Below are 16,417 nucleotides of genomic sequence, written 5' to 3'. Positions count from 1 at the left end.
TGTATGCATATACTACAAGGGAGTCCACATTTCCAGAAACAAGAAAATTAAAAATGTAAGGAAGAAAATAAATGGTGATATCATAAAAGAGGCTTTTATGCAACATGATCACTGCTTATGCTACAAAAAATGTTCTAAATTGGGATCTTAAACTTTTCATGATATTTCTTACTGTTTGAAATTTAAACACAAAACATGTGGGTGGATTTGCCACATAATTGAGGCCTAGATTCTTGGCCATTCCCAGGCACTGGATATTGCTAAGGGGTGATGGTTTGGAACAGCCCTTTGTACCTATGCCCTGGGGTCTGCACTAGCCTGATATGAGCACTGCTCCACATAACTGGCTGCAGGTGGCCTGCAGAGGGCTGCTGTAGGAGCTGTGGATTGCTGGGGAGCTTCTATACTGAGTGTCAGGATGTGAAGCTGCCTGTATATAACCCAGGGATTCTCTCATAACAAGGGATTACTCCACCAAGATAATGTGCTGGGTTTAAATCTGCCTTAAATCTCACAAAAACCACAGGTAAGGGGACAATCAATAGTCTAAGGGATTCTCAGTAATTCTGGTAAAACCCTTGATATGCACATGAAGTAGCACAGCAATATCTTATTGATCCATACTGAAAGCAGAAATTGATGCTACACATCCCCTCATCTGGAGGTAAGGGGCTGAGAAATATACTTTTCTTTAGGCTGGCTATAACTTACTCCAAACGCTTAGTGGGATATATTGGTGTAAGTTCACTCCTATGGGTAAGTAGATTTTTTTAAATTAGATGAGCAGGAACTAATTAGGGCCAACAATATCACAAATCATCATGGGTTTTTATAGCTGAGATATTAGTATTTCTGAAGTACTTACCCCACTGTGATGTCAAATATGTTGCTGCCAACAGAGCTGGATACTGCCATATCCCCAAGACCCTTCCGTGCTACAATCACACTGGTAATTAAGTCAGGGATAGAGGTGCCAGCTGCTAAAATGGTCAATCCCATGATTTCTTCACTAATGCCAATGGTCTCTCCAACCTAAGGGTTATTAAGAGAAATAAGAGACAGAAAAATTGATATCAGGGAAAGAATGGAGGTTCTTGGCTGTAAACTCATTTAAAATGGAAACTGGTTAGGGGCAGGTTCCAGCTTTGATCTATGGTAGGACTCCAATGGAAGAGAGCAGATTACACTCTCATGCTTGCAACTAGTTACTTACTTCAGCCATGTCCAGATGAGCACAGCTGTGTGGTTTGTGACACTGCACATTCAGCTATTCTCCATGCTGCAAGGGAGCAGCACGGGGGAGTTTTTTGACACCCTGATTATCCAGATAAGGGGGGCCTAGTGCTGGCCCCAGCCTCCCTTACACCAGCTGCGTGTCAAAGTTTGTATGCACAGGCATTCTCCGGAACAACTAGCAGTGCCACAGGGTGTCCTGCTGCTAGTTGTCCCTAAGGAACCAAATATTCATGCTTGTGTGGATATGGCCTTCTTGTTTGCTTGCTTGGGGTTCTGGTAGGTTTTTGAGAAGAAAGGAAATACATCATTCACACAACATCACTGACAAAGTGATTTATCAAAGACAATACTTAGTAGGCTGCTGTAAAAGGATAATATTTAGTATTGCCTTTGATAATACTGCTTGTCTCCCTACTGCTAGTAGGGAGAAAAAGCATATTTTGCAAACAAAAATCTTCACTGGGTTCAATGGGCATTTCTCTTGAATAAGAGCAGCAGGAAACAGGCTGTTATTAAAGGTGAAGGCACTTTGCTCTTCATACATCCTGTTATATTACTGTCAACTCAGAGGAATTATGGTAGAGTGGCAGAGGAAGATATCTACAAGCCCAAATACAAGGAACAATTAATGCAAATTTGTCAAGGAGGAACTAATCACTATAGTTATCAGAAGAAGGTCTCATTGGTTCTGATATTAAGAGAATGGTCAAATATTTGTCAAATAAATTTATTCACCCACTTCTGCCACATTCTGACACTTCCACATCAGCCATTCTACCTCACAGAATAAGGAGCTAATAATCAGCATGGTGACTGACTGACTCTGAATGATTATTCAGAAATTGAAACACAGTGGACAGTTTCATTTCATACCAGTGTCATTCTCTTACCTGATGTGCCCACCAGACCATTAAATAAGAAAATATTGCTATCCAACTGATCGATCCAAAAAATGTAACGGGAAAAAATTTCCTGGATGACTGAAAAGGAAATAAACAGATGAAGTCAGCATCCATGTCAAATGCTGGCATATGCACCTACAGTCTCTAAACAAATTTAAAACAAAACCCTCCGAGTGATGAAGGTAAGGTGACTACCTCATCTACGTGTGATCACAAATGCCGTGACACTGAATTCTGCACAGAAGCAAATTTTCTACTGACTTCAATTGGAAAAAGCCTACAAGATTGTTTTATGAAACCACAGCAATGACACTGCTTATACTGATTTATACTGAACAGTAAATATTGTCTTGTCATTCATTCAATATTCCCTTTGGCCCCAATTCCTTCAAGTACTTTGCTGAAGCTTTAGCTTTTAACTTGTGAAATAACGCTTATTCACAAATTATCAGACAGAAAGTGCAAAGAAGTTGCAACAAGAAAAATACATTTTTACATGTATACACACATTCCTTTAATAAGATTAGTAACAAGATGCATATATAACGTTGCTTTTAGTCCAATTAACTATACATTAAGAATGTATTTTAGCACACCATTTTCACAGCTGATATGATAAAGAGTGCTGCAAGATCTAGAATTTAAAAAAATGTACATTCTAAAGTTCTAAGTGAACCATGTTTTCTTAGAATACTAACCTGTTTAATTAGCATTTACAAATCCTTAAAAAATGTATTCATTGGTTATTGTGAAACCCCTCCCCTTTGTTCTGTGTGGAGGTTTGTTATAAAAAAAAGTAAATTTTCTCAAATGTTACTCTCTTTGAAGCCTACTAATGAATATCAAAATCTATATTACAGCAAAGCAGCCTCATTTTCATGACGTTTTTCTCCTTTACTGTCAAACTCTGAATATATAATATTTTTACCACCAACTAATGGGTCATGTTAAAATCTGTAAGTTATTTTGGCTGTTGTTTTTTTCAACCTCATTCATAATCCATATTTTCCCTTAGCAAGCTGTGCATGCTTAAAAGAGAGAGCTCAAGCTAAGTGGTCCGGTAGAGGAATCTTGATCATAACACTGTCCTGTGTAAACACAATGTAAATTTAATTACTGTTTGAAACAAAAGGTGAAGAAGGAAGATGCTTCCCATCTTTAAAGTCATTTTTTCTTTAAAATCATTCATTTTTTAGGCTATTCTCATATCAGGTCATACAAAATGAAACAATGAGTGATAATACATCACTGTGGTAATGCATCACTCCCCACTTTATGTATTGGTTCCATGGCTTGTTGTTGTTGACTCCACAACACTTCTGCCCATTAAATTGTCATCAGCTTCTCTTTTCATTTTTGTCCACATGGACCACAAGACTGGGGCTTTTTCTCCAGTTGGCAAAACTATCCAAAACTAGTTTCCTCAGCTGGTGCATTCAAATCAAACCATGAGATCCAAGATGATCTTGCAGAACTGGCCACCAAACTCTTAGTTTTACATGTAAACTGTTTGATTTCTGCAGCCTCTCTCTCTCTCTCTGTTCCTTCTTTGAAAAGCAATTCTCAGAAGTATGGTCCAAATTATAAAGTATTTTCCACTTTGCACCGTTTTAGATATAGGTCTGCCATTCCTATGTACTTCAAAAGAACAAGAGACAAGCTGTGTGTTTCCTCCTCTGAGAGGCATCAGTAAATCCCAACTACAGGGAGAGAATTAGCTCTGGGAACATTCTGAATACCCCACTACTTTCCCTGAACTCAACTCAAATAAGAGTTGGAAAGCAAGCACCATCTGGACATTGCTAATTTAGCATTTAAAGTCATTCTAAAGCCTTCTTTTCAAGGGCGGTCACATAAATGCATGACCAGCTTTTCTGTATATTAAACAGAATGGGCATGTGTTTGGGGTAGCAAAATATTCAAGGATTGTTTTATATGGATGAATGCTAGCTAACAGGAGCGAGTAGAATGTCCAAACCGCCAGAACTGGTTCAATAAAAATATGAATATTTTGTAAATGTTTTAAACCCTCAGTACCTGATACAAAGCCCATTGAGGGACAAGGGGGTGTTTCCATGTATTTCAGTGGGCAACAGACCAAGAAAAAAGGAAAAGCTTAGTGATGGAAAGAGAAGAAAGTAGCTTTTTATATTCTCCCTGCTCACAAAAGAAGAATTAAAAATCCACATCTATTTTTAGCTGTTCAGATGGCTAAAGATCAAGTTGCAAAACTCAGCTTGGTCAGCATTTATTACAATGTGAGAAGTCCCACTGAAATTTGTGTTAGTAAATTAATACTAAGGCTAGGTACAGACATTCAAAAAGCCTGAGGTGGAATCAATCTAAGTTACACAGTTTTTTGTAAGTGGTGTAGATCAGTAGTGAACAGAACACATAATTACCTGTTGCGGGGGAGGAGCAAATCTTAGACCAGGTTCCACCATTTTTAAACCAGTCTATGGGTGCTGAACTTCTGTTCTGTTATGGCTATAGACTGGTTTTGTTTGCTGACCTTCTTATATTATACTGGTAGAAGTGTAATGTCTGTACCTGGCCTATAACAAAGAGGGATTCCACAATTTGAGCTTATTTAGATAATTATCAAGGAGTAAAAAAAATTAAAAATGTATTATCTATAACAAGACACATTAAAGACTGAGTAGGTTTAATTATACTCATGTAGTGTCCATTGAAATATACAATTTTAAGTGGCTAAATTTAGTTAGAGAGGGAAAATTATTGTAGTTTCTGAGAGGATATTCTTTTAAATTAATGGTGTCTAACACTGATGAAAATAGTACTTGGCATATAAATTCTGTTACCATGAGGAACACTACTTAAAAAAAAAAAAAAGCAATATGCTATTTTGTTTGATATACTTCAAATATCTGTTTATATAGCAATGAGAAATAATTTAGTCTATACTGAAGAACTCAATCAGCCACCTACTCTATAAGTAATTTTCTAACAAGAATTTGTGGGAAATACAGTATTTCCACATGCAGGAGTCATATGTGCCTATGTTTTAAACAGGAAAACCCCCAACCCATATAACAACCTCTTCCCAGACCAAAATGTAGGTAGAGAGGTGGTGATTTGACAATGGTTCATTTATTTTTCAAAATAATGATATTCAATTCCTTGTCAGTATTTTTACAGCCAGATTTTCGAAAAAATTAAATAATTTTCTTTTCACGTGTAAATGTTTTGCTTTTCTCTTTACCAGGTAAAGGAACAAGATGATGAGCCAATATATGTATTTTTGGCAGTGAGCTTTAAAATGCTAAATATGACAACCAATCAGAGCAGTGGAATTTGCATATTCAATGTGCAGTTGTCAAGCAGTAACCCTACTGTACACTATGCAGATCCTATGGCTGTTGTGACAGCTGAAAATTATGTCTGTGTGATAAAGGTGCTTGCTGAAGGCTCTATGAAGATTAGACCAAGTGTTTTTCTGTTTTTGTTTAGATATTAAGCTATCTTTTGTTGCTAAGAGCCAAATTAGCAACTAAGATGTAGTAAGGCCTTGTATAAAGTAAGGCCTAGTAAATTTAACAAAGCCTTGAAGTAGTAAGGCACTGTGGCATAGTTAAAATTAATCTTATCAAAAAGAATGCAAGGTTTGTACTGCTATTGGTCAGTCTAAGGATAGTTGAAGTAAAAAGAATCAGAGTGGCTGTAAGTTATCAGTACCATTCAGAAGCTATAAATTGGCTAAAACATCCAGAAATCATTCATAAGGAAGATACAGCTTGGTGAAAGGGATTAATTAGCTGTTGACCTGAATCAATGGGCCCGTGGATCTCAAGGAGCCCAAGGACTGAATACCAGGGTCCTTCCCGGTCCCTCTCGGACAGCGCTGATCAGGGACGCCTGACTTCGCTGAGCTTTGTGGAAAGAGAAACTTGTACATCAGGCATCAGAGGAGACTGCTGATAAGTTGCTGATGCGAATTATTCTTGTCTGTCATTGTTTGTCTTGTTACTACGCATAGTTGTGTTTTTGTTAAGTCAATAAACCTTTCTTACCTTTCTACCCCCGACCATACTCTCAATCCTGAACCCTCCACAGGCAGCTGGGACAGGCTGTCATTCAACCAGAATATAGTGTTATCCACACCATATGGTTCTTGTAAAATAACCAGACAGTGCCTATCCAAATCAGATGCCCACAAGGAACCAGAACATGGGGAACTGTATAGTTGAGAATTATGAGTTAGTAACGGTGCAGGATACGTGTACCCTGATGGTCTGAGCCAATTTCATTTCAGTTTAATTAACTGATAAGAATTAGTTCAAGGTGAAGAGTATTTTAACAGACTTTCCAAATTAATTATCTATTTTAAAGTAGAAAACATTATAACTCAAACAATGCAAAATGTAAAGTCTGTGCCAATTACAGAAGCTGAAATCATGACAGAAATCCAATAAATACTGTCATATAATGTGCATATAAATGGTTTAGAAAAACAGTGGGTGTACTGTTTTTTCTGAAGCTGGATTTGTACTTCAAAAAATTGTAATTATTGTCAAAGTTTTTCATGTTCACTTCTGCAAGTAATTTGCAAGCTCTTGGGAACATGCAGAGCTGTCAGTTCTGAAAATTTCCCTGAAAAAAATGATTCAGAGCTATCAGATGTCAGCTTTTCCATCAACACTTCTTTGCAGTGGACCATTGCAGCTGTTGTAATGGCTGCTGTATACAGATACTAGCACTTAGTTTATTACAAATTGGTACCACTGTGGTCATGGTAACAGAACAAATTCAAGAAGCACAGTGGGTACAATAATTACGTCTTTTCCACTTAATGTCAGTTTGAACAGAGATCTGTTGACTGTCCTGCTGTATAGCACAGTGCCTTATTTATTCAAGGCTATTTCTCCAAGACCACATCAGTACTGCATTCCTGAAAGTATTATTTTTTAAATAAAAAGTTTAAAATGGGAATTGTGACCAAAGGATGTCTTCAGAATATGGAGTGTTTCTGAGGTTAATGATTTCATAAACAAAATATTTTTGCTCACTTTTCTTCTTCTTATTATTATTTTTACCCAATATTTTACCGTAATAATTCATATGTTTGCCTCACACACATACTGAGACATGCATACTCATTTGTATTTCATCCATCATTTGTTGATCATTTAGGTTCTCATCCTGCTTATAGGTAAATCCTTGTCTTGCTCAGAGTCCCTTTGATAACAAGGCTCTCGGTGGACAGAAATGTTCACTTAGTTGAAGAATATGTGTAGTTATTAGAATTTTGCTCAGCAAAAAGTTTGTAAAGGGAGAAGCAATAATGTCAAATGGGTAGAGCACTATACTGGAATATGAGAGATCGAAATGTGAAAGACTGGAATATGAGAGACCCTACTGCTGGCCTGGTGGATCGGCTTAGTTGCAGCATATTGTCTCACAATCCCCCCATTTTCATAACAGTAATGTGTACATAATGATATTTTGTAATTTTTTTTAGATATAGTAATGAAAAGCCTTATAGAAATGCTAGTTACAGATATTAAAAGAGCTAGCCATTATTTGCCAACTACCACCTGAGATCTTGTAGGAACACAGCTGCAAATGCAGGTCTAACTTAGAACAAAGCATTGGTATGTTTAGAATATTATTACTTTCATCAGTTTTTAGAGATACCTATCAATATTTCTTTATTTAGAGCCCACAGTTTTATACTAGAACCGATTTCTAATTGACCAGTTCCAAAAGCTAAACATTAGTTATTACTGACATTTGAATAAAAAGTCAACAATGAATTTTCCTGGAAAAAATAATTTACCTCCAGTTTACTTCAAGTAACTTTAACAGTGCTCTAGTGATGGTAGGTCTATCTCCATGAAGTTGGCTTTAAGTAAATGGTATATTTAACCAGCGATTCCTTATTAATGTAGGTCACTTACTATATCAGTTATGAAATCACTTTTGAACTAATGTATAGCCTCCTATCGTTCTATTTTACACATAAAAATCCATTTATGTGTAAATTGGACAACATTCAGAAAAATTTTGAAAAAATTCAGAAAAAAATTAAAATAGCAGGATCCTAAATAAACTAGGATTCAGATTTTGAAAGACATTTGGTCTTAAATGAGAAAAACTTCTAGAACTGAATGTAGTGTTGGCAAATGCTGTTGGACATTCCATATTTGATTCAGGTGAAAAACATGCCAGAAGAGAGATAAAAGGAGAACAAAGAAAAAAGCCCGGGGGTGGGGGGGGAAGTATGGGGAGAACAATTTTCAAAAGTGGACACAGAGAAGACATCAAAAGTATCATACAGTTGTTTTGCATACACATGCTCACCTTATGTGCCAGTCTGAGCCTCCAGTGGTCCTCGATATTTCCTACTTAAAATTATTATATTTGCATATAGGTTTTCCAGTAATAAATTTCCCTTGAAAATCTGAATGGTGTTTTAGGTTTGCCTCACACTGTGTATGTAAAATGTGAATTCCAAAACACTTTTTGAACCATCCTAATCAACCAGGTTTTCCTTGTTGCAAGGTGGGGAGTGCATTACATAAGTGAGAGTATTAGGCACAAACAAGCTAATGAACCATACTTGACAAGTTAGGCCGCTGGGCACAGAGAGTTTTTGTAACCATCTGGTTAATTCTTTGACAGTAATATTCAAAGTAAACAACTTGTCACCCTGATCCATCCTGCTACCTCTCCTGTTATAATTACATGTCATTACAATCTGCATACAATGTTCAGCTTCTTTCCCTATATTCCCATGTGACAAGCTATTCTTTTCAGTGAATGAGATTCTTCCTAGCCCCTGCTGCCCACTGATTTTTAACATAAACACATGTACTTCATCCTTTATATCATGGTGAAGTATTTCCTGCTGGACGTCTGGGCTAAATTATTGGACATCCATGGGCTAGATCTGGTGTGAATACTTCCAGTGCTATTATTCACATGGAGATGAAGCTACTTGAATATTCATGAGATTTTGGTTTTCCAGAAACATTCTTGTTAACAACTGCTCTAATCTGCAGTGTATACATGTCAAGGAGAATGAACAGAAAATGTTGCAAACTCTGTCAATTTTAATTTGAGACTTGCATTCAAACTAATGGTGGGCAACACTTTTTTTAAGTATTCAGTGCTGCAAAAATGTTGTGAACTCTTTTCAAAATATATGCAAAGAAATACATGTATAAAAATAACAGATACATTTGCAACTTGTCTTGTATCATATGCTGTTTTTTGGTACTAAGCAAGAATTCTTGATGAATTCTGAAAACTAGAAGAAAGCACAAACATTAGAAGAGAAAATTGGAAAGCTAGGATTCTTTATCTGAAAGCAAAGAATTTTGTCTTATTTCAGCTTGTGGATTTGGTGCAGAACTGAAGTTTTTCAGCATGGAGGAGGGGAAATATGAGTGGGAGGCAGAAGGCAGAATGCGGATATAGACCCTGTCTCCTCAAAGTTTTAAATCTATTTTTGATTCAAGGAGAAGAAAGTAAAATACTTGAGGGATTATTCCAGTAATAATTTATTAGCTTTCATGCATCTACCATCTATCATCACTTGGAGATGTAAATATAAGAGAGCTAAAGCATTATGAATTATTATAGACAGTTACTATTATTAATAATCAACCTTTGGAGAATCCAAATAAAAAGCTCAGATTAAAAATGATCAGTGCTTTTCATTAAGACAGTCTTCTCCATTTCATTCTGAAGTGATACTAAACAGAATGTACAGAAAAATAGAAATCTTGAAGTCCACAGTTACTCAGGTTTTTCTCAGCTTTCACTCAAGCAAAACTCTTTCCTTAATTGAAGTTTGCTCACATAGGGCTAACATACACTGCACTGAAAAGAACCTCTTTAGGCATGTACCTCTGTCTGATTACCATTAACAAATAACAATCAAAGTTACTATTCCTGCAAGAGATTAGAAGAAAACAATACTCTTTTTCTCTGTCTTTGGTTAGCCTTCATTGGAATGATTCATTTACTTCACACTGGGCTTACCAGTGTTTGTCTTGTCACCAGGTTTGTAATTGATAAAATAGTTATGACATAATTCAGGGGTCGGCAACTTATGGCCCAACTTATTCAGCCTGCGGATCCAGCTGGGGAAGGTCTGACCTGGCCCATGGCAGCACAGAGGACAGGGTGTCATAGAAGATTGGTTGGCACAGAGTTGCACCAGGCTCCTCTGCCCTCCCCAGCACTCTTCTCTGCAGCCCTGCATGCACTCAGGATTGCAACTCCTGGTGGAGGGGAAGGTGAGCAGGGCCCTACCCTGAGCACTGACTTAGAGAAGGTGTCAGAATGCCCTCCTAGGAGTCTTTGCTCTAGCAGATGCACCTCAGAGCTGCCAAACCCTGGAAGCCAGGCTGCCCTGCAGTCAGTAATGTATAGAGGCCAGGGGTTGAATGGAATGGTGTCATTTCCAACTCCCCACTGCCTTTTTGCTATGGGAGGTGCAGCTCCTCACCCATATCTGGTGTGGGAGGTGTGAACAAGGCATCAGAGGCAGCCTGCACTGCAGTGAGCCTGCCCCTCAGCTGCAGCAGCCTGAGCCCACACTGCTCCAGCAGCAGCAGCAGCAGCAGCAGCAGCTGTCACTATAGTGCAAAGAGAGTGGTGGCGGGTAAAACTCTGCATCCTCCTTGCCATCCCTGTAGCAATCTGCCTTCTTCCCAGGTTGCTGCAGGAGCTTGCTTCACCTCTGCCTGCACTTATCCTCAAGCAGGTGGCTTCAGCCCTCTGGAGGGGTAGAGATTTATGGCCCTTGGCAAGAGGCTGGGTTGCAAACTCTGATGTGCAGTGGCAAAAGGCTGCCAACTCCAGAGGTAGTTCGTGTCTTGTGAGCTATAGCTTGTGTTCTCATTATTTTTTCCTTACTTTAATAAAGCTCAGGAAACAAAAGGACAAACATGGTTGTAAATTGTCCAGGAACCTCAGAGACGACTGTGTGTGCCAACAGACGTTGCTCTTGGGCCCACATAACATTTTTATGCTGGCACAAGTTGCGAGCAAACAGATGTCTTAGCCCTTTGGTGTAGTGCAAGTGCCCCAAAATACTACCATGTCCAAAGGCAGTCACAACTTGTGGGGAGGACATCTGTTTGCTTATTGCACAGCATGGGAATTCCCCTGCAGGAGATCCTTGCTGGGGGGTGCTATGGGGCTCATATCAGGTGGCTGTGCCCCAGCTTTGGCTGCATATCTGCAAGCAAGGAAACCTGCATGTGGGACTTGGGGTATGGCATCTGGAGCTACTGTCGTTCAGGTCAGGCCCCTGAAGCCCTGGGAATGGCAGGGACCCCACCCTGCAGCACAAAGTTTGGCAATGCCTATAGAGGCCAATGAGGTAGACATCCCAGCACAGCTAATCCTGCTCCAAAGACCATGTCTATTTGTAGCCTGTAATAATTTAAAAACCATTACACAACTGGCCTGCATTAATCTGAGAACTGAATTAGCTATTAGTGTTTGATCTACCTCTGTACCCTGTTGCGTGATGAGCCCCTGCTTTGCAGAGATCTTGTTAGATCTCACAAACTAAGTCGGTTCAGATAAGTTTAGCTGGGTTAGGCAAGGTAACAGTTGTTTTGGAAGGTGATATGCTGTTATTCTAGTTGATTCCAAGGATCACCTAGGTACAACAGGCAGTAGTATTAAGGTTCCAATAGGTGGCAGTCTTCCCTTTGAATCAGTATGGAGCCAATGTCACAGCATGATTTTAATGGGTGAGGAACTGCCTTGTGTGTGGGACTTCCTTGGTGGTTAAGTGCTGCATAATGGACATTTAGAAATGTAGCCATCAAGGCCCAAGAAAAGAATTATTACAGCCTCTCTCTTTGTGCCATAAAATATATATGCATATAAATTCCAACCCAGCTATTACCTTTCAGATCATTTTTATACTGCTTTAAGGTTGATGATTCTAGTGCTGTACTTTTTCCACAAGAAAAAAATAATGAAAAACAACTTGGCTGAATCTACTAAAAAAATCTGTATTTCTTTTCCTTCGCTTCACTAAATAAGTGAGCTGATTCTTGAAAGCAATACTCATGCATAGCCCGCATCAATCCACCCGGTACTTTTTCCCCCACTCTGTGGGCACATCTACAAGATGCTTACTGTGCATTAGTCTAATTCTACTTCACATTAACATGTCATGGCAAAATCTGTGCGTAGTAAAATTAGTCTACTGCACATTAAGCAACACAAAAAGACTGCATGCCAGCACTAGTGTGCAGTAGCACTAGTTATTGTGCACTTAGTACTTCATATTAGACGTACCAAACAATGTAGATTAACAACAGCACATTAATGCATGTGTAGATGCACTCTGTTATTAACAACCTGCTATTTGATGTTGGTCATTTTCTACAGACCCATGTCCTCTGATAGTAGCATGAAAAAACATGCTATAGAAGCATAAAAACAGAGAAACTGAAGACTAAGAATGTAAGTACTGCCCCATTCTGATGTTTGAAATTTTCTAGCCCATAGACAGATCTGATCTGTTAGCTTACCTGAGTCTACTGCACTGAGTTAAATTACATCAAACTGTGTCAAACAGGGGTAACTAATCCTCAACACAAGGGATGCTTAACTGTTTTATGAAACCAGTCCATTTTGCAAAATATATTAACGTATATAACAGCAGAAGGGTCATTACTTACAGGCTTTCTGACATCTGGTAAGGTAACCCACAGTGGAAAAACAATAGGTAAAAAAATAAGGTATGTGATCTGTTTGCGTGGAGTTTCAGGCCAAGCCAGGCTGAGGGGCTGGTCATCATCATCCTCTTCCAAATCCTAAAAATAGAAATAAAATCCATAAAAATAGAAATAAAAAAAATGTTGGAAGAATAAGATTGGAAGTCTGATGAACATGGCTCATTCAAAAAGTCGTTAAATAGAGATAGGGTTACTGGGTTTGAATCACCGCTGTTAGTGCCTGGTGGTATAAATTGTACCAGCCTGAAAACAAGCATTCTGCCTCTGAGAGAAGGCAGACTGGTTTTACATTGTCACCCTTCTGGTGACCTCACATAAGGGACAGTATTAAACTACAGCTGAACTTTCCTGGGAAAAGCTGCCTAAGGATGCACCTGACTCCACCACTAATGGTAGTCATTCATTTGGGTTGTACTAACTACCTTCAAAACTCTTGGACCAGATGGGGCGATTGCCATTGTTTATGCTGCTGCCACATGTCCGTAAGTATTTTCCACTCATATTTTCTGCATCTCTGGTTATTCTGGCCACAGCCTGAGAGACCCAGCATGATCCTATCCACGTTGTTTTGCTCCGTTACTTGTCAATAACGTATCAGATTCCTAACAGCTAAGTAGTAAAACTTTGGAGGAAAACATTATTCCCTTATCCATGTGATGCATCTTCTTTTCGATATTTTAAGCTCCTCCCAAGTTTTCTGTACACTGTCCTGCTAGCTGCATTTCTGCCATTTACTCTACCATGGTATAGACTTCGAGGGACTTCTCCTGTGAGATAGGATCTTTATATGTACAGGGATACTGCTCTGACAGACTGTAATTACAGTGCGTCAGAGCAGATTTTATTAAGGTTGCTGGAGTGTGATAATTAGCACAATCTAGCAGCCTCCGCATTTTGTGTAATCAGCATCCCTGTGCTTCAAAATGGCAGCAGGGGTACTTTAACTAAAGCTCATCAGTTAAAGTGTCCCCACCATCGTTTTGAAGTGCAGAATGCTGAATACATGAGATGCTGAGGGCACTTTAATTAGAGTGGCTCTCAGAACGGTTCTCCCCCAAGCCTGGAGCATGTGTAAAGATGCCCTATGGTATTATACTTTTCACCCCCTTTTCCTATATCCCAGTTCTACTTCCATTCTTCTGTGTGGAGTTTAAGCTATCTTACGTTGCCAGACTGAGCCAGAAGGTCACAACTTAAGCTAATATAATACTGTGTGAGTTCGATGCCGAATTATATAAGGACTGAATTAAGCACAGGCTCAGACCTGTTCAATTTAAAACTTTTATTGTTTCACAAAGTCATAAACTAAAGGAGGTCTGTTGATTCACGAGGTTCCCAAATCAAGCCCTTGCTCTCTAACCCGGAGGCTAGGTGCGGCTGCCTGATTCAGTAGTCTCAGAACTGGTCAACAGCTCATTTAAAAGGAGTCCCTTATCTTTTTTTAGGCAAAAGATACAAAACTGTCCCCATGGTGGAAGTGAGGCATCTAACATAACTTTACTATTAGTTATATATGATAACACTTATACATATGCATTTCTAATTCTTACTTCTATTGGTTATTTAGTTAACTTATCTATAATATCAGGTGATACGCTTTGTATTATAATCATTACGCTTCTTATGTTAATTCTTAATGACCTTTATATTTCTTATGCTAATTTTCTATAACCTAAATACATTATTCATCTATATGTTTTGCTGGGTTTTGCAGGGTTAAAATGTCAAACCTGACATAATATGCGGTTGTTTTTTCGTCATTGCGGTTTAGCCATGCAGTTTCCTATTCTTAACAATGTAAGTGGCGTGCCTGCTATTTTTATCATTGTTCAAAGGTCAGAAGTTCAGCATTTTCATCTAAGGGTCAGAAAGTGATTACCAGAATGTCAATCACTGACTCCTCAACCTCCTTGAAGCATTCTGGGAGTTTTAGTGCATTGTTTTAATGCTAGGCCTTGCTTAGCATAAGCACTCTCTCACAAATACTTACACCTATTTTCTGGCTTATTCACAAGAGGGACCAAGGGGCTAATTTCATCCTTGATTTAACTCAGAAAGGTGACATCAGTGGGTGTATCAGCTCAAATAGAAGTGGTGCAAATTTGAGCCAGGGCTGTTTGCCTCAGCGCAGATGCTTGGACATGCACTTTGTTGTGAAGCAAGTTGTGCCACTAGGGGCAAAATAACCCTGCCTGGCTGCTCCCGGATCTTCCACCAGGGAGAGCTAGAGCCCAGGGCCAGCACCTGTGCTGTCCCCAGCAGTATAAAAAGCTGCCCTGTCCTGGCCCAAGCAGTATAAAAAGCTACCCTGGCAAGTAGCTCAGGGCTACTAGCTCTCAGGAGCTTTTGGGGTCCAGCCAATTGGTACCTGGGGACACTACCCCTTGTGCCAGCTGGACTGCTGAAACAGCCCTCAGAGTTCCCTGCACCCTCTACCCACTGCAGCAGTCTGACAGTGGGGGCAGCTGCCTGGCTGTGACCTGCTGTGCACCTGTCAGACTCAGATGGGGACTGCAGAGCCAGTAGAGGCATCTGCCCCTCTGGGCCAGCTGCCAGTGGACTGCGGTTGCAGGGTTGACCTTTGTGCGGCACAATTGCCATTTGTGCCCCCTTCCCAGCCATCTGGGCAGCTATCACCCAGAATACGTCCTGGGTGTGGTGGCCTGTTTTGAACTGTCAAAGCATGTCCTCCTGGCCTCATTTGTCCAGGAGGTTAGCCATAGCCAGATGGGTCCAAGGTGCCAGTTCTGAGCAGGCAGGGTCCTGCCACTGGCTTCCCTAGCAGGAATTCCAGTGTTCCCTATTGGAAAACTGAAAACTCCCTGATAAAAAAAATCCCAAAGTCACTCCATAAAATACCCCCAAATCCATGTCCCTCCACAAGTAAAACAAAAGACCATTTACAAAGAGAGAGAGAGAGAGAGAGAGAGCAAGACAGAGAAAGCGATCAGTTGGACAATGTTTTATTGATATACCTACAGTGGTAAAGCAAGTCTCTTATCATAATAATAGTGAACTCTAAATACATGTTACATGAATTCACAAATACATGTTTTGCTGCACTCCCACAAGCAGATGGCCCCCATACAAGGGGTTTGGCCCCCCCAACAGGGGGCCTGGCCCCACACAAGGGGTTCCAAGCCCCAAACAAGTGGTACAGCCCCCATACAAGGTGTACAGCCTCCCAATGGCCCCCAAAGGGGCTATCACCCCCATTCCAAGGCCCACATGCCCCCCCCACCTGCTGCCCCAACTGTTGCCCACCCTGGCCCCATCCCACACCAGTTGCTGCAACCCCCCAATGGCTGCCCCACCCAGCCTCACCCCTCAACTTGCACTCCCAGCCCCCCATTGCTAACCCCACAACCCCAGGCACCTCCACAAAACCCAGCAAAAAACCCCAGAAAAAATGGGAAAAAAAGCCTCTGCTTACCTTTGAAGCAGGGGTGGGGGGGCTCCAGGGCCTCCTGGCAGAGCCCCCTAGGCAGCACAGGACAGTGGAGGGGCCGCTGAGGCGCCACTGGGGCAGTCAGCCTGCCCCGCACT

The 16,417-nt window shown here is 40.1% G+C and overlaps 1 protein-coding gene across 3 annotated transcripts in view; it reads right to left on the bottom strand.

Moving 5' to 3' along the window:
• The window catches only part of SLC24A2 (solute carrier family 24 member 2), a 202,970-nt gene that overhangs the window by 10,532 nt on the left and 176,021 nt on the right, over positions 1-16,417 (bottom strand). For all 3 annotated transcript variants that reach the window (XM_090038806.1, XM_090038804.1, XM_090038805.1), the window contains 3 exons: positions 12,815-12,949; positions 2,127-2,216; positions 866-1,032 (listed from right to left, as the gene is read on the bottom strand). In XM_090038806.1, coding sequence (XP_089894932.1) covers positions 866-1,032; positions 2,127-2,216; positions 12,815-12,949 — 392 coding nt within the window. The remainder of the gene's footprint in view (positions 1-865; positions 1,033-2,126; positions 2,217-12,814; positions 12,950-16,417) is intronic.

The sequence above is a fragment of the Crocodylus siamensis genome, chromosome 3, assembly GCF_052110815.1.
Source record: "Crocodylus siamensis isolate JL-2025a chromosome 3, ASM5211081v1, whole genome shotgun sequence".
NCBI classification, from domain to species: Eukaryota; Metazoa; Chordata; order Crocodylia; family Crocodylidae; genus Crocodylus; species Crocodylus siamensis.
The sequence above is the reverse complement of the archived record's forward strand: the minus strand, read 5'-3'. Positions and strand labels throughout refer to the sequence as shown.